A 27,739-nucleotide genomic window follows, 5' to 3' on the forward strand; every position below is an offset into this window, starting at 1 on the left:
TAATTATATCGTTTTAGTGTGTTTCCCAAACTTGGAAATGATGATGTATTCAAAGGTCTTGTTTTGTCCACAAACCAAAATGATTCAGATTAAATTGTTTGGTTTTTTTGTGTCATATGGAGCAAAGAAACCAGAAAATATTCACATTTAAGAAGCTGAAAAATTTGAAAACTTCTCAATTAAAAGAAGAACTCATAGGCAATTAAAAAAAAAAAAAACGTTTAGTTGATTATAAAAGTAGTTGATGATTAATTTAGTAATCGTTTAATAATTGATGAATCATTGCAGCCCCACTTTAAAGTGTCCAAATGTCCTCTGTCTACAGAAAAGTCCATGGCCTTCTAATCTAAAACAATCAGCATGAACACAAAGAGCTGGAATAAAGTCATAAAATTATTTGTAAGTGAAGTAATCCTTTTATCTGTCATTCTTTCCCTTTCAATCACGGATATATCGAGCAAACAATTCACTGCAGTCATATATTGGCTGAGTTAAGACTCAGGAAATGCAATTAACTTGTATTTAGTCATCAATAATCTGGTTTCCCCCATGGCAGCAAAAAAAAAGCGATACACAAGATTCAGAAACTTGAACACGTCCAACAAAACAGTTTTAGAGCTGACTGACTGTAAAAGACTATTTTTAAGATTCAAAATACAGAAAAGTGAATGTGATGAGCTGATATTTTCAATGAACTCTTGTGTGCTTGCTAAGACGACGCCCACTTTTTCAAACCCTGGTTTCTGTCGTATGTTTGGGTCAGCGCGGCGCATGTAGATGTCACTGGTGATTACACACTAATGAAAACATAATTATGAAGATTTCAATTGCGACAATAGATTAGCCTGAATCCTACACACTTGAACTTTGGGGTGTAATACAGAAAGATGACGGATAATTGATAATAGTAGAGATAATAACAGTGACGTGTGGATCTGTTTTAATATGACAACCGGAGCTAATCACACACACAAACACAAACAGTCTTTTAATTCATTCATGCACACACACACACACACACACACACACACACACACACACACACACACACACACACACACACACACACATCTGGAGTTCCGCCTGTCAAAATACAGAAAATCTTCTAGGAAGGACATGATGATGTCAAAGTCATGTTGCCCAGCAACGCACCACATGACTTCAAGCCAAGTGTGTTAGCGAAGGAACACACACACACACACACACACACACACACAGGGAAACTTCAGTGATGCTACACAGCTCATAAACATTCCCTTACACACACACACACACACACACACACACACACACACACACACACACACACACACAGTGGAAACTGCACGGAAACATGAGTCATCTGATGACTATGACTCATCCACTCCAGAGGGGGGGGTTAAATAAATGCTTGATGGAAATTGTGATGATGTCAGTGACCTTTCAAGGCCTTTGACCTGTTAATGTGCTGCTTGACCATCAGGCGAGTGTGCCCTTAATAATCTGTAATGACTATGTTTTTAATTTGTTGCAATTATTTAAGTTAAAATCAATAGATGTATGATATCAGTGGGAGGGAGGTTGGTGCAGAACCTGATCATTTCTCATGAAAGCACACTGAATATGCATTTCCATTCCATACAGTCCACTCTTTAGTTAACATACAGGATGTGCACTACATGCATGTGTGTGTGTGTTACCTCCTAATCCAATCATCTATGCATTAAGACAGGAAGTTAACTGGGAGGACGATGTGACTTGAATAACTGATAACCGAGGATGCCGCTCTTCTCCTTTCTTCTTCTTTGCTCTTTTATGGCAGTTTGCATTCATAATGTTGCGTTACCCCCTCCCGCTGGATTTAATCTCGCTCCGATAACGCACTTGACTGGAGTCAGCTTTTATTTTGGTAATTTAACAATTCTGCCCCGTGTTGACTCTCAGAGCAACGATCCCCAGTGAGCCACCAGCTCCCTGTGCACCTCTGAGTTTATTCTATAATTTATATTAAAGTCTACTCTGATGGGGATGCAGCTGCGCAGCCTTGATTGAGTGCTGACTCGACGACTCCACATCTAAACTGTTGCATAAGCAGCAAATGTGCTCCACTTAAGTCATCATGGATCCACACAAGAGCAAACTTGTATTCACTGTGAGTGATGTTCTCTACTCAGTTTGGGTTGTAGAACATTATTATAAATATTAATTTGCATTGATGTAATAAAAATGCATTTTTTTGTGTGTTTGTGTGCGTGTGTGTGTGTGTACTTATAGGAGATGACTCATTCCTGGCCTCCTCCTCTCACAGCCATACACACTCCTGGGAAGGCTGATCAGACCAAGTTCCCCATCCCAAACAAGGTTAGCTCACACTTCCTCCTCTTCCACCTTATATTGACCAACGTGGAAGCGCACTACTCTCTCACAATGCAAATTCATTTGAGCTTGATAATGTTTGCTTTGTCAAATGTTGTCATCCCTCTCTCGACTTGTGCTATGACTGTGTATTTGTCTGTGGATGAGTCACTGAGTTTCAATACTACACTTAGTGATGGCTCATTCTAACGTTAATGGCATCCTGTTATTAAAAATCCCCAGAGCTGATTCATAAAATTCAAAAACAACATTTATTGCTATGATACAATCAGCGAGAGACAAACGTGCCTTTGTTTTGATGTGATGATTGTCTACGTACTGTAGGTGGGCCATTTTTCCACACTATGACCATTAGTCCTATTAATATTTTCCACCATGTCATTTTAACAAAATTGTCCATTAATTTTAATATTTGTACAAATGTTGATTACACTGTATCTCCCGCCTCCACTGCAATCATGAAAGCTTTTCCTTTTTTGTAAACACCTGGAACTCTTTTTAGCACCTGCTCTGAGCCGATACTAAATGTGACATTCACAGACTGCCGGCCACTGATTGGTGTCATCACTGGAAGAGTCGTGAGCAAATGCCAAACTGTAGATCAGTTAAAACGACTTAAAAATCCTAGGAAACAACATGCGTTCATCGCCAACATTTAGCAAGGAAATTCCTAAAATCTCTAAATTGAACAGTCTGGTGTATTTAACGACAACACTCGCTCAGCTGTATATTAGTTCAGACTGTGTCAGGCGGAGTCTGTGCTCCGGTCATGCAGGAAGTACTAAACAAATCTTTTTAATTTACTGATTCTAATGATTCACTTACCCAGTTCAATCCAATCCAACTTTATTTATAAAGCACTTTAAAAAACAACAACAGCTGAAACACAGTGCTGTACAACAGAGATAAATAAGATAAATAAAATGACATGAATAAAACATACAATAAAACAATACAATACAATACTGTAGAAAGTATTAATAAAAATGTTTTAAAAAAAAGTTACACCGAAAACAACTGCTTTGCTCGTCACTAGTTTGTGTCGCGTATAAAACAACTTCACGGCAGTTTCGTGCAGCTGTTCTATGAGGACTCCTCTCACGCTGAGGAGGTACTATAGTAATGGAAAACAACGCGTCTGATACCAAACCCATTAGAGTTGAGTCGGTGATTGCATCCTTGCTTCCTTTAGGCCTTTGCACATCAACAGTGACGCACAACACTCACTCTGAGGTGAAATTTGATGTACGCTACAAACTCATACTAGAAACAAAAGAATTGTGTCACAAAGAAACAACTGGGAGTCAACATTCAGTAAAGAAACAAGAAATAAGTATAATGAGTATAGCCAATACTGAATGACATACTTATATTATTTAGGACAGTTAGATGATTTAAAGAAGGTCCCAGTTGTGTGTAATTGCTCCTTCTGAACATGTTGAATGTTATGTCATCAATAATATGCATACTGATTGTCTGATGTACCCATTCTACGCAAAACCTTTAATGGCCTTGGTCTGAAAAATAAAAAATCAATATCTCTCAGAGAAATTCTGTGGCGGGTGTGAAATCTTGCATTAATGAGAAACAGGTTTGAAAAACTATCAATTCACAAAAATGCACTAGAGTGCAAAAGAAACCAAGTCAAAAACCTGTGGCTGTGAATGAAAAATAAGTGTCTGTCACACGAACAGTGAAAACAATAAAGAGAAAGTCCCACAAAGCCAAACATTCATCAATAGTAATTCCACGGAAATGCAGAACCACCCACAGTTTGTTTGACAGGAGTGCAGTGCAGAAATAACAACAGCCATCAACGCGGGGTGAGACGACATAAAAGCGGGGATTAAAGAAGTGCCACTTCAAAAGATTGATGACGGAAAAGTTTTTACTTCTTCTGCAAAAAAAAATAAATAATAAAAAAAAAATGTTTATGACACCTCGTAACGTAAATAGCGGGGATATATGTCACATTAAAACCAAACATAAATGTTATCTTCAACATTTATCTCGCAGATGGCGGCGTGCTTTTTTATGATTCACTCAAAACACTTAATTGGCGGTGATGTCAAAAGGGAAAAAAAACAATGTAAACACAGTGGCAGTAAATCTGAGCGAGCAGTTAATGTATTAGGCTCTCAGCCCCCAGCTTCACACTAATCCTGCATATGAGTTTTAAGAATGAGGTGCAGTGTGGGGCGCCTGGAGATGAGAAGATCTGAATTCTGTGTAATGGCATCGTTGTACTGCTGTGAAATCAATAATGACATCTGTTGGTTTATTCATTCAGTTCGTCTCCCTCTGGCTTACTCTCTCCCTCTCACTAGGAGTCACAGCATGTGACCTCGGGCTACAACAGCCAGAGTAAGTTTCCCAGCGTCGACACTCGCACAAACACGTATGAGCTCCGCGATAATTAACCCTGGAGAGGGCATAAAGGCTGAGCCACCCAGAAGAGCTGTGAGAAAAAGCAGCTGATGTTCAGATAAATTCATGGCCACGGGAGGATGAGAGTAAACATTTGCTTTCATCTGTACGTGTTCATCTAACAAACAAGATTACACACACATATCTCCGTTTGTCTGATTGACTCTTTTTTTTTTATCAATAAAAACAAGGAATCTCAGCGAAAAGATAGTGACAGTCTAAATTAATTGTCTGTCATTCACGGACAATAACACATTCGGAGCATTTTATTAGCTCCTAACGCCCAGAGTGTAAGAATTTAGGACACATTAATGGTTAATGCTGCTTTCATAGTTAAGATAATTGATTATATATTGATAACATTCATGTCAAATCAGACACTGCCAGATTCAATGTTCTCTAACGCTTAACTTACATCAGAGTTCTGACTCCATCATCAAAGTGTCCAGTGATTTTTATTAATCCCATCCCCAGACATTTCTCTACTGGCACTTTTTTTTCTCTCTCTCTCTCTCTCTGGTATGAAGAGAAAAAAAAAAACAACCGAACCAGAATATAAAACACAGTGAAAGGCCTCAGTTTTAGTATGTATGTATCATCATTTGGAAAATGAATAATGACCTCTAGTTTCGTCAGGACGCACATTTCACATCAAGTTTTATTTTCGAGGGACGTTTGGGCCGTGCTGTTACCCCAACTGCTGTTACCAAAGCAAAACACACACACACACACACACACTTTAGTAGCAGTAGAGATGAGTGTCATGTTTTCTCGTTTGACAATATACACTTCTACAGAGAGAGATTTAAGTTTGGCTCCTTGTCAAACACACACACACACACACACACACACACACACACACACACACACCAAGACACACACATAATAGTGATACATGAATGTCCCTCTCGTGTTGCAGAGCGATGTAGTATATCAACTAACAAGCCCACTGCTAAACCACCAAGTGCACCGCAGAAGTAATTTTTTTTTTTCTTCTCTGTGAGACACACACACACACACACACACAGACACACACACACACACTCTCACACACACACAGACACACACAGAATTACTGACCCACTGCTGCTGCTGCGTTTGCCTCCAGGTAAAATTAAGCTTGGATTCTTGGATGAAATTCACTACTGGCAGTAGGGGGAAAAAAAGATTGTGTGGATCAGAGCAGGAAAAGTGCAGCTACATTAATTTAATGTGAGCCAGGAGCACATTGCTTCGTCTCTGGGTGCAGCTCGCTCCACTCACACAGCTTTTACAGCAGGATTCATAGCACGATGACATTGGAAGGCAGGCAGAACTCGCAGCGTGTACATCAGCCTCACAAGCCCTCATTTATCCAGTGCTTGGCCACAACAAGCTCTGTGATTTTGGAGATTGACAGTTTGATCCAATTTATAAAATAACAATCTACGTGATCCAATAACACCCGTCAATAATACATTATTGTATTGTTATTGTACATATTGTTACAGAGTGGGTATTCTTTTCTTGCTGAACAAGATATTTCTTCTCATATTTCTCTTGAACTAAGCAACTGAAACTTAACTCACCAGAATTAAGTAGCTAAAAAAAACATATATATATATATAAATATATATATATACAAATATATATATATATATATATATATATACAAATATATATATATATATATATATATATATATATATATATATATATATATATATATATACATGGATGGATAGATATAGGTACAATAATTACCAAAACCTTGGCAAGTGAAGCTTGCCCCTCTTTTTTTGGCAGATTCTTTGCAGTGATGTTCATTGTAATATTTATACGTTTGATAAAAGCCTAATTCATAAAAAAAAATGCTGCAGCACAGTTTCAGAAACAGGCTTTTGAAATTAAAAAAGACTCGTTGGCCCCAAAAAGAATGATGCAAAACCCCTGCAAGTGAAGAAAAAGTCACGGCAGCCCTTGGTTAGCATTAATTCCGCTGGATGGTTTGATTAAACTTTCAGGTCGGCATGTAAACTCTCATTTCCTACTTAATTATATCTCCATTATAATGATGTTTGCAGGAGCTGCAGTGCTTTTTGTGGCTTATTACTCTCTTTTACTTTTAAAGTCGTTAAGCCCATTTCTTTTCATTACTATTGTACAAAGCCTGAGGTGTAATTTTTCTCCCATCATGTATTCAAGCATAAATGCTACTTTGTTTATTAGGGTGAAATAATTGTTACTGGCTACAAACAATGCCTGGTTTACTGCAGCCATTAGGCTGCTCTCTTTTTTTACTGGGATGCTCAACAGCATAAAATGTTCAGGATAATGAATAGGTCGGGCATCGTCTTATTCAGGAGTAATTGCCCCGTTGAAGCTAATTGCTATATGTTTTGTTGAATGTTTACCATGTCTGACCATTACAGGAAACTCACCCAACAGTAATCCCTCTCAAATAGGCTCTGTACCTTAATGCCACATTAGGAATAAATCTGAGGGAAAGATTTTCATTAGAGCAGAGACTGGAGAGCATACTGAACCTTCCTGCTCCACGGGTTTTATTACACTCTCATCCGACGCATAATGTTCAGACTAGAGCATGAATGTAGCAGAGCGGAATAAGTGAGTAAGACTCTCTTCTTGTCAAGCCAGCGTTTGAGTTCTGTCCGCGTGGTTCACTGACCCGCCAAGAAACAACAACACAGAGGAACCCTTAAAAGTGCTATCTTGTTTTGTTTTTAACTGACCACAGTACTGCTGCTGGATTAGATTCTCATCTTGGAACGACCCCGAGATCCTACATCCGAGATAGAGCGAGACACTCGGGCTGCATTCAGTTTATCATGCTGACTCACATCCAGTTTCCCTCGATGTGACTCAGATGTGATTTTTATTTTTTTCCAGGGCTGTGTAAACACAACTCTGATCATCAGTTCCCATTTTTAAAGCAGATATTATGCGTCACCTCAGTTCACTATATGGACATTAATCTGATGCAGGCAGCATGAGTGAAAGCAATCATTATAGCATAATATATATATATATATATATATATATATATATATATATATATATATATATATATATATATATATATATATATATATATATATACATGTATATATATGTCTTTTTGACACATTTATTAGACCACCTGTCATAAAAACAAACAAAACAAAAATATTTTAGAAATTACATTACATTACATTACATGTCATTTAGCAGACGCTTTTATCCAAAGCGACTTACAATGGAATTGAGTACAATCAGCGAGGGGTGGAATCGAACTTGCGACCATTGCGACAATGGTCGCAATGGTCTTTCAAAAACTTAAAATTTTAAAATTTGGCAAATAACAAACTGAATCCACCTTTCTATGCTCACTGGGCTTCTCTGAGAAGTTATTATGATTATAACGTTCAACCACTAAAACTAATTAAGTAAATTACAATAATTTGACATCTTAATCAAGACATAATAAAGTGCTTTACTATTTTTTCCTGGGTTTTTTTTTTTTCGTAAAACAATAAATTTGAAAATAATAATTATATTTTAGCGTTAAAAAATATCACTTCAATTAAAGAGTGTCTACGTACTGGTGTATTAACTGGTTTTGATGCTGTTCATTTATGGCATAAAACTTACATTGGGCGGTGGTCTAATACCTTTGTTAAGCACTGTATGTTGCAATGTAATTTTTTTTCAATATAATTTGGCCACACAGTGGTGTAGTGGCTAATACTGTTGCCTTACAGCAAAACAGCCCCGGGTTTGTGACCCAGAGACACAACACATTGAAACATTTCTCTGTTCAGCAAGTATTTTTGTTTTTTGTTCATAAAGAATTTTAAAACCACAATTAAAGGTCCACTGTGTAAAGAATCAGTGACACCTAACGATGAGAGTGGAGACTGTGTAAAACAGAGGACTCCTCCACTCACCACCACTCCCTTTCTGGCATCAAGATGTCGTTCATCTTCATTTGCATAGTAAGCGTCTACTTCAAAATATGAAATGCCTGCTCTCACTGCTTCTTTTTCTGTTCGGGGGTTAGTCTGGGAATATTCTCCGTAAGAGCCTCGCCTTAAGTACAGATAAAAGGCTTTTTCTGAGGCTACGTCACGGGCAGCAAAATCAACAATGGAGGAGAGCGTCGTACTCCAGAGCTAAATGTCACTCACACGTTCACTTCACCTGCTTCAATATAGGCACAGCCCATCTTATCTCACACACCTTCAATACTAACACACACGCGTGTGCCGTTTGAGAGGACGGTCACATTCATATGCAAAATCCTCCATGAATGTGACCCATCAAATCTGATCTGTAATTATTCAGTGAAGTAGGCACATTACAACATAGCTTTACACGGAGAGGGGCGACAGGGTCAGCTGTCACATGATCATCTTTAAGCAACAGGTCAGAGAGTGATTATCAATGGGGGTGTCATGATCTCGACTGTACATCGAATAACGATCGAAAACGACGTCACAATCTCAACCTTCTAAAGCAGAGGTCACTAACAGGCGGGCCGCGGTCCGAGTTCGGACCCAGATGCCGTCCTATACGGACCTGGACCTACAGTGAATACATTATTTAATTATTTTAAATGTTGACTGGTTGCTTCTATTTTGACCGGCGCAGCTTCTCTAGAAGCGGTACTGGTTGAGCGAATCAGGAAATCCACTGACCAATTGCATTGAGTTAAGCCAACCCACGTGATCGGTGCATCCCGCTAAATATTGCGACCCTGAATACGGACAGATGAAGGCAGTGAGGAGCGAGAGACAGACAGGGCATCAGTAAGAGTTACAGCGAGAGAAGACAGAGACGATTGAGAGAAAAAGAATTAACATGGCGCTCTCTATGAAGAGAAAAGTGGACAGCGGAAATAGAGCTTTCAACCCAGACTGGACAGACTCATTCATGTTCATTCTTCCCTCTGGAAGCACAAAACCAGTCTGTCTCATATGCTCAGAGACCGTGGCAACGTGAAACGCCACTATGACACCAAACACAACCACTTAAATCTGCTCTTAGGTCACAGAAAAAAAAGCACTCAGACTGTTAAAACGAAAAAAAGTGAAACTCCAGCTGCTGCTATACTTTATTTTATTTCTCAAAACTTAAGTAATTATTTCATTGTGGACAAGAAAACCACGGTATGCAAGCTATGTTACGCAGACCCATCTGCGCTAAAAGAGAGAATAAAAAGGTCCAGAATGGAATTAAATCGTCACCTTGAAATGGTGCAGTAATCGTGACACTCCTATCAATGAGTGGCTTTAATGTTAATGTTTTATGTTATATGTCATTTTGGACAAAAATGATGTGTATGATACATAACGTGATGTCAAATATGAATTCATAATTGTATGCAAAGCTAATGAGCAAGTGTAGGAAGACCTGTAAAGTGTGTTCAAATGTGCATGTTCTAGCAGACAGCTGCAGAATAATGAGCCACAGCAGGTGGTGTTCCAACAATATCCATCCCATTCCCTGGTTGTTTTTTTGGTATCTGTGTGTCTCCCAGCTGCATACGTCTTAAGGCAAAGGCCAGCTCCATCAGTGTGATGTTTCCTTCTTTAGTTTTATTTCAGCCATTTCTGGGCGTAGGAAGTTCTTCACTAATTCACAAAGGAGAAAAAGTGAAGATCAGAAAATGAAATGATTATAATTTGGTGCAGCTTTGGGTGATGTTATTGAAGGAGTGCAGCACAGTGGTGCAAAGACATGATGAATAAGAGGACAGCGAGATGTCCACATTGAATACATCAAAAACAAAGAAGCAGAAAAGGACAGAAAATGCCGTGAGCTGGTGTAAATACTTTTGCATTGATTTGGACAGAGAGACACTCATTGACAGAGGCTTTGTTTGTCCTGCAGCCAGCAGAGATTATAATGTACTTGTTTTTGTTTTGCAGTCTGAGTGCATCTGAAGTTCTCTTGCAGAATTGTGTTGTGAGTCATTAGTTGCTTCAGAAAATATTAACATCCTCCCAAACAAACGAAAGAATGAAGACTCCATTTTATGTTGTCGGCTAAGAGCATCTGCACCTATTGTAAAAACGCGTTGCTGTCTCAGCTCCGTGTCATCCGTGCATTAGTCCATAACTCATTTGTATCTGACTGCATCTGTTCTCGTAGATGCTTTTGCTCTCTGTTGCATTTAATTCCCCCCCCCCATGTTTCCTTTCAGTCTCTCTCTCCTTCTGTCTTCTCTTCCCCATCATTATCATCTCCATCTCACTCGCTATCTCCCTCTCTCCATCTGTCCCCTTCTTATGAAATAAAGTATGAATCCATTATTCATTCATTCAAACATATCTATCATCACTGCATGCTGCACTGTGCCCCTTATCTGCAGAGCCTTTTTCTCATTGTGTTTCAGTTATTCAAGACTCATATGGTCTCTTCTGAAAACAGCACAACACTGGGGAGTGTTACACTGACATGAGTGGATCGTGTGGCAGTAAAAATCCCTTTAGGGGGTTCTCCCTGTCATAACAATAGCAGTGCTGGCTTAAAATAACAGTAGTTTGTGTGGAAGGTTTATATAAAGCAATAAAACATGGGAACTTGCCAATGCACAGTACATAAATACTGAATAATTTGTGTGATAAAGAGCGGGTGATGCTATGAGGGAGGTCATGTTATCGGCGTTGTCATTTACATCTTTTTCATAGCCTGTGCACGGCTATATTGTTCGAACTTGATCTCTAGCACCGGGAGAGTAAAACAAACACGACTAATAGAGGCCTCTCATTCCAGTTAGAAGCCTGTGACAGAAAAAAAAAAAAAAAAAGAAAATCCACACACAGCCCGAGAGGCTGATCTCAGTGGAGCATGTCCTCCGTGTTTCCAAGGGAATTCTTGGCCGCAGGTCAGCAGTTGACAGACAGAAAATTTTCCATGTGAAAAAACAATCTGGAAACACTCTCCAAACTCTAAAAGCTGAACATCTGGCGTGCAGCAAAGGGCCCCCATCCACTGACCACTGCCTCATTCCCCCGACATGAACCACCAGCGCTGCCTTTGCTGTGTATTTAAACCACTTGCCAGAAAACCTTCTTCAATCGTAACTTGTCACGTGCGCGCTAACACGAGCAGACGCAGGGTCTCGGCTGCAATAACATGCAGTAACATGTGTCCCTCTGTATCTGTGTAGTATGTTGGAGGACGACCTGAAGATCAGCAGCGATGAGGAAGACGCCGAACAACAGGTGAGCTCCGTCTGCACGCCGTCCACTTACTGTGTACATCACTCATATACTGTATTGTATGCACATCATTTCTCAGCCCAGCTTCTCCTCCACTCTGTCCCTCAATCATTCACCTGTTCACATATATGACATTAATTTCACACCTGTGATTCCTTCGTGTCCAGAAATCAATTTAACGTATGTCTCTGCGGGCTTCCATTCGCCACTCATCCCTCTTCTCATTTACCATTCCATCAGTTGATCCAAGCAGCCAATCACTCTCAATCAGTTTTTTTTTTCATACGGCCACCATCTCCATTAAATGCTTAACCCTTCCAGACCCACGTGTTTTTCCACGCTGCCATTTATCTCCATTTGAGTCTCTTATTACCCTGAAAAGTGAATGTAGTGTTTCGTTTTATACGTTTTCTTTCAGCAGCGTCAGTGGCTGTGATCTGACCTAACCTAAACTATAACAGTGATATGTCTGAGGTGAAGATGCAAACATCTAAATGTCAGTAGTTTACAAACGTATCATAAACCTGTAAGTAACATAACACCAACACCAATTATCTGCAGCCTTTTTCCTCCTGGTAAACAAACTGGGCAACACTTAACTTGTTGTAAGGAAGCAGTACAACCTGATATGTACAGGGCATTTATTTATACGTGGATTTTAAGCAAGCTATGCCAGTGAACTGATCAACTAATTAAGTACACACTGTCATACATTCAATGCATTCAATGTATTTGGCATTAATGAACTGGACAAAAGATGAAAAACGTATACCGTCGCATCTGTAATTTGGTCCCAATTCTCCTTTTGTTACGTGTAATGGACGTCAACATGTCTCACGTGCATGTGCAAGAAAACTAGTGGAGATCAACGTTCCAAACAAGTCGTTATTGTGAAATGAAAAATAAACTGTATGTTTTAAAGTCATATTCACTCACATATCCTCCCCACAAGCCACAGACACCTCATGTAACTGAGTATGCATGTATTAAAACAACATTAAAACAACAGCTGAAACAAAAGGACTTTGAACCAAGCTCAGATCTAGTACAGAAATATTTATATTATAATATTTATTTAATATTAGCTGTGATGGCATGTACTTACTGTATGGCTGTGTATGGGGTTTATTAAATCGCACTTTGATTGTTTATATACTAGATAACTGCGTGTTCATAGGTGATATGGCTCCATCCGCGCTTTCCCGAAAACCCAAGAAAAATGACATCTCATTTCTAAGACTTTTGGACAAAATATTCCAGTTAAATGTTTGGACAGAAGTTGTTAAAGGTTGAGGTGTAACAACTTGGTGTACAAATACTGTGGAAAAGGGCTGCTCTTTCTTACAAGTGCCTCTCAACTACCTGCTGGTCGCGAGGGTCGGGAGTTTACACTCACAGGTTGAAGTGCAAATGTTGTAGCATAGCAGAGTGGTGCTTTCTCATAAATTAGGTTTTCTCCACTGAGGAACTGCTCTTGACTGCACCATCGTGGACAAGAAGAAGTTAAGTGCAAAAGAAAGGCTTGTTTATTATGTTATAAAACAGATACAGAGAGGATTATTCTTCTACCTACAAGTCTTTGACCGTGTAGGGAACAGCTGAAGAACAGCTGCAAGAAATGGTTCATTCATCTCCTCCAACATGATGCATTAATAGTAATGGACACTGGTCTGACTGGAGATGCACAGTGTACCCATTTATGAAAAAGCTAATCAAATAAAACTCTAAACGACTATGGCATTTTATGAAGCTAAGAAATAAAAGCTGAGCTTCCAAGTCTGATTTCTCTTGTTGGAAACACAACAAAGAAAATCTCAATACACAAGGTCTGTTCGGTAATCTTCTGGAGCTTTCAGTTAGATTTTCTTCTGCACATGGAGCTGCACAAATGTAATGGAGGTCAGGATAAATCAGCGGTTTTGTTAGACTGTTAGACATTTTAAAATAAATAAATAAATAAATATTGATGACACACAGACTATCGATTAGTGTTTAATTTTCCAAAAACAACCCGACCACAGTAATATTTATTGAGCTTAAAGTTTCCAAGCACAGAACTTTATTCAATGCTTTCACTTTTTCTGACGTGACAGCGGAGAGAGGCCACTAAAAACACTGTGAGCAAACTATTTATAAGACATTAAACTAAACTCAAAGCTTCCCCAAAGTAGCTATGGAGAGAGAGAGAGAGACAGACTGCTGCAAAGGTGACTATCATTAGGTTCTGTATCTCTGTCAGTTGGACAGACAACTTCTCAAGGCCATTTAAAGTTGTTCTGCAGGCTGAAACTGCGCTATGCCGCCTCGGTTGACTGGAATCACCAGCGACACTCGGCAAAACTCTCTGACGTGGTCTCAGATGCGCTCCAAGGCCTCCAGTCTGTAGCTCAATAGTTCAACGCGCTGTCAGCATCCGGATAGCGAGAGGCATCGAGTACGTTGTCGAGGAGTTGATGCCCAAATGCTCTGTAGGGAATCTTTTTTTTGATCGATGTAATTATCTCTGTGATGTAAAATGGAGAGGACCTGCGCTTCTACCTGCATCAGTGTATTTAATTATATAGGACTATGGTGGTCTATAAGTGCTTAATGAAGGTGCCGTTACAGTAGATCCCCTTCAGTGTTTAATCTGTCAAAATGACAGACAGCCTTCAGATTTTTCCATCATGGTGGAAAATAATCCGTCAATGACAGAGAATTCACTCGCTGTCATTGAATTTCACTTATTTCTTGACCTGCTTGAAAGCAGTGTCGTGGCTACACCTACTAAATGGACCTTGTGGTGAAACTGTGAGAGGAATGAATAATTTAGAATTTGAATATGAAAACAACTATTTCTACCTATTTTTTGGTCACTCTGTCTCTGTGTTTGTTTTTCACAGTTTTGTGATTCTTCGTTGTCTTTTTGTGTCACTCACTGCTCTAAGGCTGAGCCGCACGTCAGGGGGTGATGCATCCGGGTTGCTTTATATCCACGGGAGGGGGGGGTTTCGGCTCATTTAGCACCACGTCCATGGAGCGAGGAGGCTGGCTTTGTCATTTCTGGACACTTTGCATATGAGCTGTGCAGTTGTGCTGCTCTTCTCATCTTGTTATTTTTTTTTTGGTATTAAAATAAAACACGGTGGCCCTCTCTCTGCTAATCATCATCATGCACTAATGATGCCACCGATGAGTTCAAAGCAGTCTGTGGGGGTCACACAGCTGCCCCTCTCCCACTGTGCACACTGATATCAGCACTCAACAAAGAGTCCATGAGATATTTTCTGTTAATGAAAAGATAGTGATTCCTCTCATTCCCTTTTAACTGGCCTTCTGATTGTATAATTACCATGATGGCAGAAATTATAATTATAAGCGATGGCAGGTCATTTATAGTGGTGTTAGTTATTATAATTATCCTGGAAGTAGCTCTGTTAATTACAGATATTTAGTGTGCATTCAGAATTATAGCAAGTGGCTTCTTTAATCATAGCGCTTATATATAATTATACTCAGTATTAGGATGAATAGACATGATAAAACAGTCTCTCATGATCTCACTTTTCAGTCAATAATGCTTTTTTCTCCTTTCTTTCTTTGTTTGCTGCTCTATCACAATGCCGTTATCGCTCCTCAAAGACACTGTGTACATGTGTCTCCGCGTTCTTTTCTCCTTTTAACTGTTTTATATTCGGTAAAACTGAAATATTTGTGCTGACTCATCTTAAACTGAAAGGAGAGAAAGTTTATTCAACAGGATTTCATTTTATGCACTTGGTAGCCTTGCACTTCATACACACACACACACACGCCTTTACTGTTGTGACAGAATAATCATGCTTTTCCATTATACCAGACCTGGGCATTTTACGGCCCTTTGGGCATCCCTGTCCGGGCCCGCGGTATGTCAGTCATAAACACAGATGAACAGTATTTATGCTGCGCATGCACTACAACTGTATTGCTTTTATTTTGAAAAGCCTGACATATGGACGCACGTATCTGCGTCTGTCTGCGACAGGTGACGCTAGCCAGTTACCCCTAAAAATGTCGGCTCATGTTGAAAAAAGAAAAGTTAATTCCAAATGGCGCATTTTCAACACGACATGAACTGCCAACTATTTCTTTACAGGCGTCAAAGGTAAAGCCGTGTGCTTAGTTTTATCTTTATCTCCCTCCATGTTTATTATCTTATTATCTAACCGGCGAAGTAGTATGTAAACTCATCCAGTGTGATTGCAGCATTAGTTTGTGTGTGTGTCTGCGTGCGTAAGCGTGCAGGTGCGCTCTGTGCGGGTGGTTTGTGTTAGACAATATATTCACTGCACTATACCACAGTAGTATAGTATAATAGTATTCATTATATAGTGTAGTCATTTGATATTTTTTAATATAGTTGGTTGGTAATTGTGTTTATTGTGTGTTTGTATGCTGCCAAATTTACACCAAAATAATATAATTTACTGCTTTTTTAGATAAGAGATAAAATCTTATGAAAATTAATTAAAATTTTGCCCGGCCCTCAACAATATTTTTTGTTTCTCATGTGGCCCCTTGGGGAAAACAATTGCCCACCCCTGCATTATACAGTTCTAGCTCAGCTTGACTGTGGACTTTTTTTGGATTTTCTATAAAGCAAAAATAGTAGCTTTTTTTTTTTGGTCCCTGCTCTGGTGAGGTTCTAAGTGAGCTGTGCCGATACTAAAACGTGTGTTTGTGTGTTTGCGTCGTGTATAAAACATTTAGTGCAGCCGTGCTATAATGACCCCGCCCACTTTGAGTAGGTACTATATGATGCTTTTCCACTGCACAGTTACGGCACGGCACAACTCGCCACAGTCATGCAGGAAGTACTACACGAACACATTTTTTTCTGGTTTACTAATAATTCAGTGGCACTAGTTTGTGTGACGGGTATAAACCCGTCGACCCCGTCCATGTTGAAAAACCTGATACCAAACCGAGTTGAGCGGAGCCGAGTAGTGCCAGAACAACTGTATAATGGAAAAGTGCCATAAGTGAACCTGCAAAACAAGTTTCATATGCATCTTTAACGATGGTTCAAAATGAACTCTGTCAAAGCAGCTAGCTAAGTTTTTTGTGTTGCAGCTGATCAGTGAACAGCTGTACCTGACTATTAAGATTTGCAGCAGCCAACAAAGAAGATCATACTGTTTGTTTAAGAAATCTAATTAAGTGTAAGGTTCTTGTTACTACACTCTCATGGACACTTCAGAAAACACTTGTCACATCCATTTCACCGTGTCTTTACCAATCACTGTGTTAAACTGCATCTGTGGAAAAGTGTTGAGGAAAAGTGGCTAAAAAAAAAGAAGAGACGATCAGATGATCAAGGAGGTTTTTAAAAAAGCAAACTGTGAAACGAGAACACAGACATCCATCACTGTTCATACGCAGAGTTTCCGACTCAGTGCTGACCTGCTGCTTTAACTTATCTTCAAACGAAAACGATCTTTTGAGCTCACGGTCAGGCACACCTCTACGTTTGTCTGCGCGAGTGAATACATTTTGCAACGTGTCACTGTCTTTGAGACGAGCCAGCAAAATAAACCCTTTGTTTTGTAGAGGCATTAAATAAGAAAAACACTAACAATGTTACTTGTGAGATGAACCGTACGGTTAAGACGTAAACACACACAAAGGACAACTGTGTGAAGATGTCCGTCTCTCCAGCACGTATTTACTCTCTCCCTGTAATTTCACCATGGCGCACATAGCTGTCATTTTGGATGACAGTGAAAGACAGAGAAGGAATGAGATTAACATAAACAGAGAGAGAAGTTATAGACGGGAAGAAAACCAAGTGAATAAGTCAGTGGGATAAAGAGGGAAAGTGAAAGACAGAGACAGATGAGACCGATAACGCAGACTCAAGAAGATGCAAGGATAAAGAAAACAAGTGAGTGAGTGAGAGACAAAGAGATGGAGTGAATTCATCGTGAAGTCTCTTCTCATCTCCCTCAGTGTTTTTTTGTTTTTTTTTTCCTGTTCATGCTGTTAACGGCTTATAGCAAATGACTGCACGGTGCATTATCCAGCTTTTATGGCCGGAAGTAAAGCGCGGCAACACCAACACGTTCATAATCACACAGACAGACATGTTAAGCATGTTTTACACACATGCATCCACATACATGTGTAAGCACATAGAGTGTTTGAGCAGGCTCATAACCTACTCCCAAACATTTATGCCCGCAAACACATGAGCACATGCTGACAATCTCTCCCTCTCTCTCGCTCTCTCTTACACACACACACACACACTGTCATTAGTATGCTGTGGCACAGTGCTGTGAGGGCAGCAGAAGAGTATGATGAATATGTTTTTGGCACAGAGCAAAAGAGATGGAGGAGAGAAGGGAATTGAAAGAAGGAGGAGAGGAAGGAGGGATGAGAGGGAAAGGGGGAAGAAAATGAAAGATGGAACAGAAGAGAGAGAGAGAGAGATGTTCCTAATGACTTTAGAAAACTGACAGAAAAACAGCAACCCAATTACCTCTGCAGCACTGTCCTTTGTCTCTGTATCTCCCTGCATTCTCCTCTTTGCTCTGTGATGACAGATCACCTTGGTCAGAGCAAAGTCAAGCTTAAAAGCTCTGTCTTTATATAAAGGCAGCGGTGCAGCTGGTTCAAAACAAAAATGTACACCACTCCGGAGACCATGGTCACGACTCCGACACTCGGTCAGCTCGCTGCAAAAGTTTCCAGCTTGAAGATACGTTGACATTTTTGGACTTTTAATGATCACGACATTAACTGTTTATTAAAATGGATATAGTCTTCTGGTTGAATTGTGAAGCCTCGTGATTTGACCAGCACTATGTCAGTTTTTGCATTTTGTAAACACTCACTTTATTATCTTATTGACATCACGTTCTATTGAGGAAAACATGTGAAACTATTGACTCCTCACAAAGATTTTTAACTACATTATAAATCAAGTTAAAAATAAGCTCGTTTTCAAATTGACTTCCATTCAAATGCAGTTCCTTTGAACCAGTGAAGTCGCCCCCTGGTGTCCAACTGTTACTTCATTCCTACTTCCTGATCTTGAGGACTACATACATTTTTATGGACAGACTAATAAACAAATACATTTACAATAGGACATATGTGTCATTGGGTTTGTGTGCATAAGAAACAATATACATACAATATTACTACTGATAGTGTTATTGTAAAATGAATTGTCTACATGAAAACATTTAAGAACACGTTAAATCTCATGCGTCCACCATCTGCTAAACACGTCGCAGAGCAACTTGACCACTGAGCTTCAGACACATACTGTACACAGTGCATCGCAGTGATCGAGTGACCGCAAATCACTGTTTGTGTTGGTTTAAATGTGCAGTGGCAAAAATGTTTTATAAATAAGGAAATTCTAGAAAAGCAAAGCTTGTGTGGATGTTTGGAGAGAAGGTGAAAACACTGGGGACAAGGGTTAGAACACTTAAATTAATTAAAGAGACTCCAACCTGATTTTTGTTGGGCTTTTTCTCTTTTTTTTGAATAATTATGCTTAGTTGCGTTTTGTTTTTTTGTTTTTTTACTTTACTACTCAGTTTGCTTTATTTTTTTTTCTAATCACCAGCCTTTGTTGTAGTGACTGTTATTGTTGTGGCAATCACAGGTATTATGTTGTGTCTCAGGACTCTGTGGCTTTACATCTCTATTACACAGCGAGATTATGTCTGATGGAGTGCAGCCGGTCGAAAAAAAACAGTCCACTGCAGAAATGCAACGGAACGCAACAGAGAGGAGAAAAAAGAAAGCAAAGTGCCAATTCCACTAATCGACCTTGAAAGTGAGATAACCTGTAACAGATGGTGATGGCAAATTTGGACGGTCAGCACAACCAAACAGCAAACAAGAGAGTGTGAGGTATAGGCAGACAGCGATCAATAGGTTCAAAGGGTCACTGAGGAAATGTACAGTGTGAAAGTGACAACACTGGTCTAAAGGCACGAGATTAAACACGATAATCCCACATTCTGTTTGACATGTGGCAAAGACAAACATGTTTAATACGTCTGGTATTGGACTTAATTAGTGATGGATGATGTGGGCTTTATACTAACTAATGTCATTTCTAAGCAGACTATTCAGACGAGACCATAAACGTCTGCATTGAACGAACAGTTAAACCCAACTGGCAACAGCTACAAGATGCTAAAACGTGGCACATGGAGAGTCCTTATTTTATACTCGTGAAAAACCCAGTCGCTGCTACATATTCAGGAGAGTGTCACCTCGGTGCAAGTGTTGCATCAGAAACTGAGGATGTTTAATCCAGATTTCAGGTGTAAGAAAATGCTCTGTAAAGACTCTCACGTAAAGTAAAGCAACCCGGTGTAGACAAGCAAAGGACTCATTGTTTCGGTTGCTGTTCAAGATGAAGCGTGGGCGTTAAAAGCCTCCTCAGAACTCCATCGCCGGGCCTGATGTGAAACACTGTGAAACACTGTGATATCTTGCACCCACATAAGAGGAAGAACAGGACATGGAGATTTTACAAATAAACATAAAATCACGCTTTTTTTCTTTTGCATTAAGGTTTGAATTGTCCTGCCGTTGGTAAAACAGCTTGTCCTGTTTGTCGGGAACAATGCTTCAGAGCCGCGTTGCAACACGGGAGATTGTGCAAGTAAATACATGTTGGGTTGTTCTTTATTTAAATCCAAGTAAAGCCACCAGCAAGCTAAATATATTCACACATACATCCTCGACATGAGCCCCACAAGTCTCCCAAAGCTCAAGATCTGAGCAGGTTTGTTGTTCCGGCCTGCAGCTATGCATCGATCTATCACAAACTTCACTGGTCCAGTTAATCACCTTATTCCTAGAGAGAGAGAGAGAGAAAGAGGAACAACAAACTGGAGGCAAGAAAAGGGTCTGCTTTTGTTTGAGTAAATAATTTCAGTCGCTGGGATTCGGTGCTTGAAGATGAATTAATGGCTGATGCAGATATTGATTTCACTGTTTTTGTTTTGTTATTGTAATTGATGTATTCATGTATGAAATTGACTCGGGGTTGACAGAGGAGAGGAAAAGAAGACGGGAAGGCAGACGGAGTGGGGAGGAAAAGCCTTACTGACAAAACTAATCAACCCAGTTTGTAGCTAAAAGGGGGAGAAAGATGCATATTTTTACATGAAGGAGTCAAGACGGGTCTGGGTGAAGCGAGATGACAGGGAGGGGGAGGAGATAAAGAGAATTCTTCTTCTTTTTTCTTTTATTATTTTGATGATATTTTGAGAGTCCTGCACATACAGTACACACAGGCTTAGAAGGCATCACAGAATACCTCAACATACAACTATCTCTCAAAGAAAAAGGCTTGCTCTAAAATATTACGTCTCTATTCTAAAACTAACATCTTCATTCTCAAAATATTCACATTTACTCTGGTCTCCTTCAACGTTTTAACTATATACATAAATTCAAACAGACTTAAAAATACACAAAAATTTGTCTTATTTGCAATATTATTAACCGGTGGTTAAAGGAACGGGTGCAGCATATATAATGTTATTAGTGCTACAATGTTTGCCCAAATTATCCAGCTCTCCAGACATATTCTTTGTGCATTATCTGCCATTCTGTAACCATAACCTCATTTTCTACAACTGAAATGTTCATATTCAGTGACTGAACAGTGTCTTTGTTCGTTTATTGACAGGTGTCTGACAAGCCAAAAGCCAGAGGCACAGCTGTGAGGTAAGAATCTCATTTATGTGCATGGAAATGTATGTGAACTCTGAATATGGACTATAAGTTTTGTGTTGTTGTTGTTGTTGTTTTTGTTGTTTTTTAAAAAACCTGAAACATACATTACACAGAGTGGGGGTCAGCACTGTTGAAAACATTGTTAATTACAGAACCTGCGTCATAATCCTCGGTGGAAAATAGACAGGTGTGTTATTTGACTAGATTTAACCCTAAATATGAAAATTGGAGACATGAAGGATTTCCTTTTCTTTTATTTCAATGAGGATCAAAAGATTCTATTCAATCATCATAACTGTCACGGAGATTTTTGATTATCAGGTGAGATGACCAATGATGGAACCTCTGGAGTCAGTGATGCGTTAAGTTGGAAGAGTTTTTGAAGACGACAAGCAGCGTGCCAGCTCTGACATATATAGTTAGTAAGACTAGAGATAGTGATTATTATTTTCATAATCAATTAATCTGTCGATTATTTTCTCAATTAATCGTTTGGTCCATAAAATATCAGAAAACCTTAAAAAAATGTTGACCGGTGTTCGTCAAAACTGAAAATTCTGATGTTCTCAAATGTCTCGTTTTGTCCACAAACCAAAATGATTCACTTTTAATGATTTCTTTGTTATCCAGAGCTAAGAAATGAAGAAAATGTTCACATTTAAGAAGCTTAAACAATCGGAAATCTTGTTTTAATCATGAAAAAAGCTTCAAACCGATTAATCGATTATCAAAATAGTTGTCGATCAATTTAGTAATCAATTCGTTGTTTCAGCTCTAGTCTGGTTATAAGAATATGTGAGTAATTAAACTTAAAGTTGGCTGCAGATTAGAACTTGCTCTCTCAATAATGTCTGAAGGGTGTTGGGAAGAGAGTTTGTGTTCAGTCTTCTGAAGGTGCAGTGACTCTAATTCTCCCAAACATCTGTGATGGCAGGTGCCCACTCGACAACCTCCGTCACCATCCTCCACTCACACTCAACTCTGCCATTTTTAATTAGGCAGCAGATGTCCTCTATACTCACTGTTTGTATGTTAGTGTTTAAACCTGAACAGAACTACCTCATCTGGGCTTATGGTTCAAAGGAGCAAACCAAGGATCCAGTGTGTCTCACAAAGACACAGTATTCAGTATAACAGAGTCCTCTCTATCCCAGACTTTAAAATGCAGTGTTCATTCAAACAACAAGAAGCATATGGTGACTATAGGGTGGAGCATTATTCAAATTAAAGTGTTAGGCTGGCAAACTTCTTTAATACTGCTGTGAGACATAAAGTAATTTGCACTGTGTTTCAGCTTGTCTGATAAGTTGAATTGTGCTAATGTGCTCATTATTATTATTGTTGTAAAAGTACTTTATTGTAATGTTAAACTTAGAAATCAGCCAGCGCAGCAAGTACTGGAGACCAGTGCTTGGACTTGACTTGGACATGAACGTGGGCAAAAAAAAAAAAAATATATATATAATGATATCAGTGCTGTATTCAGTTTTGTGTAAGGGCAATAACCTACATGTGGATTCACACAAATATTGGCATATTTTTAAATTAATATCACCGGCACAGCAGCAACAACTGACATGTACAGTTGTTCATCTGGTCAACTTTACTGAGATGTTGTTTTCTTAAAACTTCAGTAATGAATCATGACGTTTGATGGTCAGTGACAGAGCAGAAAAGAAATCTTTAAGTATTCATCAGTGAAAGCATCGTTCCTCAGCTCCTCTCATTTGAAAGTGTCAATCATTCCTCCACAGCTTGGGGCCAGAGCTGCTGCTGCGTCTGTGTGTGGAAAGTTTCTTTCATTGTTTTGCTGTCAGTGTCTGAAAAATTTACCATGCAGAGAACAACGGTAGTTTTTTTTTTTTGTATGTGTGTTGTTTTTTTTTCCTTCAACATTTGAAGGACTTTGCCAAACAGTAATTCATATAAACTAGTGTGAGGGTGCACTGTGGAATGAGCATTACAGACTAATGGTTCAAAAAGGTTTTTCCTTTTACGTTGTATCATTTCACCTCATAATGGGGTCAAGTATGAGCTCCCCCTGCTGCCCCTGATTTGTCATGTGGACAAAGATAAATGAAATAGACAGGAAATACTTTACACAAACAACCGTCACTAATAACTCTTCCAGTCTCGTTTCTGGAAGTGATGCATCTCATTTCCATAATATTTAACATTTCTCCATCCATCTTGCAGTGTGTTGTGTGGGCCACCCATTATTATCCTCTTGTTGAGTGTTAACATCTTTGGGGGGAACATGTCACCTAATTAATCATCAGATGAAACATTGCATTTGTTACACCACAGCACTGTGGAGAGGATTCGTGTAAACAGCTGATTTTGGCTCTGAGATCAATTTTTCATAAGTTGGTCTTTTGCTTGGAAAGTGTTGTGGAGCTTCAGACTGGTGCAGAAGAATATAAGAATCTTTTATAAATGAGGCTCGTTGTGTTCACAGACCGAGGGCATTAGCATGCAAGTCTGGAGTGTGACTGTGTGTGTGTGTGTGTGTGTGTGTGTGTGTGTGGGGGGAGAGAGAGATAGAGAGAGGGAGAGTTGTGTGTGTCTGTGTGTGCCCGAGGCCATGTGTTACACTGCTACCACTAATGAGCCCATTCACTCTGCAGCCCAATCTACCACACACACGCACACACACGCACACACACACACACAAACAGGGACGTTGGGACTAGAGATGCTGTGAGCAATCCACTGGCTATATCCCCCACGGAAAGTAACACACATTCACACACACTCTCACCCACACTTCATGCAGACACATCATTTTTAAAAAAAAATATATATATATATATAAAAAAATCTTTGCACTGACAACCTCACCCACATACCAAAACACCACCTCCCTCCCTCCCTCCCTCCCTCCCCATCATCCCACTGACTGCAGTGTATCATTTTTATATTATTGCTCTGTAATCTTAAAAATCTTTAATCCATCTGTTTCCTTGTATTTTCTTCACCACGTCTTGCGTGCATCTTTCATAATCCATTCCCTGCTGAGGAAAACTGCCTGCAGTTATATGTTTTTTCTCCAATTATTTCAGAATTGAAAGCACAAGTAAAATAGGTTCTAGTATTAATAGTGGATTCGCTGTAGGAGTGCTCTGCTCAGTGTAGTGTAATTTGGGGGGCACCAGACATAAAACTCAAGACATGATGAATAAGGAAAAATGTTCAAACTGATTTTATTGTCTGGTTGTAAAACCTTTCAAACGTTTTGAATCTGTTTGACCATGGAGTTTGACAAACTGGTGCACAGACGGTGTATTAGTTTGGTTTAGATTCTCAGACACTCAGTGTGGAAGACAAACCAGTGTGATCTGTAACACAGGGAGGATTAGCCAGGGGGAAAAAAAGAAGTACGAGTGATTAGTACCAGCTAGGTGCCATAAAACTGGCTTTAAGTGGAGTTGATCTATATAGAAATACAAGCTAAGTTAAGAAACCCCAGGAACTGGGAAATGGAGAGCACATCAGGGATTAGAAGAGCTCCTGCCCAACATTTAGTATTCAACATAGATGCATACAACTGTTTGTTGTTGTTGTTTTTTCAGTAGAATTCATTCAGATCTACCAGCATTAGAAAACTCACAGACTCCATACCTTTGAAACCACGGAAAATGCTCTTGTTTCTTTATTTATGGATTATCTAGTATGTACTCTTTAAGGATCCATGATCAAAAACTGAAGAGTTTTTTTTCCCATAAAAGTAGTTGAGATGACTATTACATTATTAAATGAATTGCACAACTGGGGCAACTCAGGTTCAACTCCACCTGTCGTCCTTTGCTGAATGTCTTCCCCCGCTCTCTTCCCTTTCTCACACTCAACTGTCCTGTCCAATAAAGGCAAAAAAGAAAAAAGAAAAAAGAAAAATAAATAAATAAAACTTAATTGCCAACTAGTTTGAGTATTCTCTGATTTTCCAGCTTCTTAAGTGTGAATATTTTCTGGTTGCTGCAGTTTCTATGGCTGCGCCATGTAACAAGGAAATCATTAAAACTGAGTAAATTCAGTTTGTGGACTGAACAAGCTTTTTAAGAACAACATTATGGCGAGGTTTGGGAAACACAGATCAAGATTTTTCAACATTTTATTACATTTTATTAACCAACTAACTGATCAATCAAGAGCATAACTGACAGATTAACTGTGAATACTATCATGTGAAGGCCATTACAGAAACTCATTCTCCTTCACTTCCTTCAATAAATAACCTGTCACAACCTATATTTCATTAAATTCATGATTTTATAATAATAAAAATAAAGTGTAAGCAGAAGATCAGACTGAAGTCACTGAATTGCCTGGTAGCTTAAACCCCTGGACAGAAAAGGGAAGAGATGGCCCTAGTTTGCTTTGGGGGTTTTTCCCATTTAAAATATGATTAAAAACAAGATTGGTTCATTCATGTAATATTTTTTGCTCAGCTGTGGCCCTCTGTCCTGGAAATGCAGTGAGTGAGTCATCTAACCTTTGTCTGGATGTCAAACAAAGCAGATTTTGATCCTGTGAAAGTTTGCTGGTAGACACCTCCGAGGTTGCTTTCACTGCCAACATATTTTGAGTATGTTATCATTATTTATTTTTTTGACATGAGAATGAGGTCTGATTCTGCGCGTAGTCTGTCAAAATGAAATATCCCAGAGACATCTGATCTGTTATTTTCCCCAGCAGATAGAGGTGCTAATATGACAACAATAAGCTTATGGGTGAAATGATACAGTTCAAGTTATTACTAGTTAGCACCGTGAAAACTGATCTTACAAGAGGATAAAAACAGAGGTGAACTTGTTAAGCTTAATCATTGTATTCATTAAACATGCATGAATGCAAAGCGGCTGAAGTCTCACTTCACCCGTCTTGTAATGCAACATAACGTAAACAGAGATGGAGGCGTTCACAAACACAAACATCGCAGCAGGATAAAAACACAGACACGTTAAACAGTGTAGGTGCAGTCTGCCACTCAACTGCATCAAATGTGACATGAATCCAGATGTGAAACACTCCTTCAATCCCTGTCACTCCTGTTGCAGCCAGTGAGCATTACAGTATGTATGTTGGAATGGAAACCTGTTATAGCCTTCCCCACAGTGAAGCCCCAGGCAAACACACACACTCACGCACACTTGGTTGAACGTTGGAATACAACTGTAAGCGTGCACTTTTGAAAAGGTAGAAAACTTCTTTTCATTTTTTTATTTTTATTTTTATTTTTTAGACATAATTCACCAACGAACCAAACAATAAATATGCCAGGGATGGACATTTCAACCAAATACACTATTGGAGAGTAACATGAGATTATTATTCATCCCGTCTCTTGGCTGCGGGATACATTTATGACTCTGGTAAATTTCACAGCCTTCAGCTTAGAGGAGCAGCTAACAAGATGCATTTAATGACCCTGGAACATTTTATTACTTTATTTATCTATTTTTATTTAACCTTTATTTTACCAGGATAATCCTATTAAGATTGCAACTCTCTTTGCCAAGGGCGCCCTGGCCAAGTGGCAGCAGCGACAAACACACACACATCAACAAAAACAACTCATCCAATCTACAATGAGACAATAGCAGACATTAGAGAACCAAACGACAGCAACCTAAAAGCAGTGATAGAACAATGATTTAGATTCTAAGTCCTTCAGAATGATATCAAAATGATCCAGAGGAACCAGATTTTGGAGTTTGAGTGTTCTGCTCTATAGATTGTTCTAGTCTGAAGGAGCACAATACTGTGTACAAGTCCTGGGAGGGCAATGTGTAGTGTCAATTTTTTGGTACAAATACACACATAGGTAATGGGGTGGCAGTCCGATAAGACCCTTGTACACAAGTTTGTCGGGTTTCCAGAGCAGGCCATCCAACCTGAGTATTAAGTTGACAGTGATGAAGTGAGGGGAGGCACGGTATACAGAATCTAGCATATTACACAATACCTGGGCTAGTGTCTGCATATACAAGACATATCCATAATCCAGTACAGGCAGAACT

The 27,739-nt window shown here is 39.2% G+C and overlaps 1 protein-coding gene across 2 annotated transcripts in view; it reads left to right on the forward strand.

Moving 5' to 3' along the window:
• aff2 (AF4/FMR2 family, member 2) overlaps positions 1–27,739 on the forward strand; it is a 147,145-nt gene that overhangs the window by 87,065 nt on the left and 32,341 nt on the right. The window contains exons 6-10 of one of the 2 annotated variants that reach the window (XM_044040508.1): positions 2,254–2,340; positions 4,683–4,719; positions 5,702–5,762; positions 11,936–11,990; positions 21,673–21,710. In XM_044040508.1, the coding sequence (XP_043896443.1) occupies positions 2,254–2,340; positions 4,683–4,719; positions 5,702–5,762; positions 11,936–11,990; positions 21,673–21,710 (278 nt within the window). Of the gene's footprint in view, positions 1–2,253; positions 2,341–4,682; positions 4,720–5,701; positions 5,763–11,934; positions 11,991–21,672; positions 21,711–27,739 lie in introns of both variants that reach the window. The other variant, XM_044040509.1, reaches the window with a different exon arrangement.

Source organism: Solea senegalensis, linkage group LG12, assembly GCF_019176455.1.
Source record: "Solea senegalensis isolate Sse05_10M linkage group LG12, IFAPA_SoseM_1, whole genome shotgun sequence".
NCBI classification, from domain to species: domain Eukaryota; kingdom Metazoa; phylum Chordata; class Actinopteri; order Pleuronectiformes; family Soleidae; genus Solea; species Solea senegalensis.